Raw genomic sequence first — 2,394 nt, forward strand, 5'->3', positions numbered from 1 at the left:
CGAAAATAAGTTAAATTAGAAAGACCCAAAAGGGTACAGCCACCCCAAACCGACCACTTATTGAAGAGCTTTCTTCTTCTCCCAAGTAACGTATCTTCGCAAAGTGACAGCATCGAACAGCTAAACAATGCCCCACGCGGAGGCCCACCGTGCATCTACCAGTCGCGAATATCGACGCGTCTCGTCCTCTTTCAATCTCCCACGTTCAGTGGGTCCCAAAGCCGACCTTATATATTTATCACCTGACTGACCGACATAAAAGGGTCCCACGAGAACAAGCTCCCATTATCTTCTTTAACGTGTCATCTACCCATTGGCTTTCGTACGAGTGTTTTCCCGCCTTTTTCTGCTTTGTTTATTCTTTAATTCTTTTGACTCCTCTTTCCCTTCTCGCTTATTCTAGACTCTAGGGGACAGTTGTCACGTTATTCTCAGCGAGTAGCTTTAGGCATGTAAAATCAGGGAGAGTACGAGATCTCATTTTTCTCTCGAAGTTAATGCGACACGTCGGCTACAGAGAAATGGCACACTGATTGGGCCAACCAGGCAACCAATAGGATTAATCGTGTCAGATCCGTGTCTTTAATATCGTAATGTGTTATAAAAGCCTTCCACTCTCACAATACAAATCCATCGTAGCAAAACTGAAAAAACCTTTAGAAAACCTTTCAGTAACTTATCGATCTTCTGTTTCGGCGTTGGTCTCTTTCGTTTTTGTTTTCGATATTCTAAGTTTTAGTTGTTTTCGATCGATTATGGCGGAGGAACACCACAACAAGAGTAGTTACGAGTACGAGACTGCTGCCGTTGATGATCGGCAGGTTGACGTGGAGAAGACGGACCGAGGGCTGTTTAATTTCCATGGAAAGAAAGAGGAGGAGAAGCAACAAGAGGAGGCGATCGTTACTGAGTTTGATCAGAAGGTTACAGTTTCTGGATGTGAGCCAAAGGTAGATCAGGATCAAGAATACGAGAAGGAAAAGCTGGAGAAAGAAGAGAAGAAACACGGTCTCTTAGAGAAGCTTCACCGATCCAACAGCAGCTCTAGCTCTGTAAGTATCTATTGATAAGACTCTAATCCATCTTTCTGTAACAAAGTTCTCATCATGCGTGAACTGGTAGATACCCAGTGAAACAACTAGCTAGCTAGCTGGTCTTTTTTCTTTTTTTTTTTCGTGGTTTGGTGTGGAAAAAGAGGATCTAAAAGATCTGTTCTGGTTATTTTATGTTTTTTGAATCATTTCCCAACCCCTTTTATGACATTAACTTCTATATTGATTTGATTAAAACAGAAAAATCGGTTTCTCATTCTATTTAAATTAAGGAAGATGTAATAAATCTTAAAATATGTCTGTTGCTTGAACTTTGCAGTCTAGCGATGAGGATGAAGGTGAAGGAGAAGAAAAGAAGAAGAAAAAGAAGGAAAAGAAGAATAAGAAGGATAAGATCAAGGACAAAAAAGCAGTTGAGAAGGAAGAAGAGAAGTACGAGGACACCAACGTCCCTGTTGAGAAATACGAAGAAGAAGTAGTCGTTCATACTGCAGAGCCAGTCCAACCTGAGGAAAAGAAGGGCTTCCTTGATAAAATTAAGGAAAAACTTCCAGGCCAGCAGAAGAAGACTGAGGAGGTCCCTCCTCCTCCTTCTCATGCCGAGTATGCGGCTGCTGAGCCAGTACCTAGTCATGAAGGAGAGGCGAAGGAGAAGAAGGGCTTCTTGGAGAAGATCAAGGAGAAACTGCCTGGATACCACCCCAAGACAGAGGAAGAGAAGGAAAAAGAGAAGGAGAAAGAGTCTGCCTCCCATTACTAAAGATCGAGTTATGCTTCAGGGATTAATGATATTGGTGTGCGCTTTGTTTTGTTTTGTTAATTTTCGATGGGGGCCGGGGTTCTTAAAATGTGCTCTATTTGATTCTGCTTTTGAGTTTTTGTGGTTTTTGAAATTTGAATTACTTTGTATATATATGTACTGCTTTTTATGTTCCGTTTTTTCAATAAACATCTTCTGTGTACTTGTGTACGTAAATTACTCTTCTATTTGTGAGTAAAGTATTATTAATAAACTGTTAAATTGTTTATTTTTATATAGTGCTAGAAAGAGGTAATCAGATTGAGAAAAGAGAAAAATAAATAAAAACAAACAAATTAAATAGATCTCAGAATATGTACATATAATGTAAATTAGTTTTTTAGAGGCTTAAACTGTTACATTAGCATATGCATTTGGAGTTGTACATCTCTCTTAAATTCTTCTTGTTGTTGTTCTTGTTAGGGGTGAAAATTGATCCTTTCGGTTCAGTTTTTGGGCAAAATCGACGCCGATCGAAAGTTAATTTTTGAGGAAGAAAATCGGTCGACGGGGGGAGAAACATCGACGGAAACCGTTGCTTCA

At 39.8% G+C, this 2,394-nt stretch overlaps 1 protein-coding gene across 1 annotated transcript; it reads left to right on the forward strand.

Annotated features, from left to right (window-relative positions):
• Window positions 1-595: 595 nt before the first annotated feature.
• Window positions 596-2,075, forward strand: LOC109021291 (phosphoprotein ECPP44-like). Its single transcript, XM_019003897.2, has 2 exons — window positions 596-1,052; window positions 1,372-2,075. The coding sequence occupies exons 1-2, from the start codon at window positions 756-758 to the stop codon at window positions 1,810-1,812; spliced, it is 738 nt and encodes a 245-aa protein (XP_018859442.2). The 5' UTR covers window positions 596-755; the 3' UTR covers window positions 1,813-2,075.
• Window positions 2,076-2,394: the final 319 nt, after the last annotated feature.

This window comes from Juglans regia, chromosome 11 (genome assembly GCF_001411555.2).
Source record: "Juglans regia cultivar Chandler chromosome 11, Walnut 2.0, whole genome shotgun sequence".
Lineage (NCBI taxonomy): Eukaryota > Viridiplantae > Streptophyta > Magnoliopsida > Fagales > Juglandaceae > Juglans > Juglans regia.

Excerpts from the sequence above, each read along its gene's own strand:
- LOC109021291 (XM_019003897.2), top strand. The coding sequence starts at position 756 with ATGGCGGAGGAACACCACAACAAGAGTAGTTACGAGTACGAGACTGCT. Across the intron at positions 1,053-1,371 it reads CCAACAGCAGCTCTAGCTCT|TCTAGCGATGAGGATGAAGG; the intron begins GTAAGTATCTAT and ends TGAACTTTGCAG.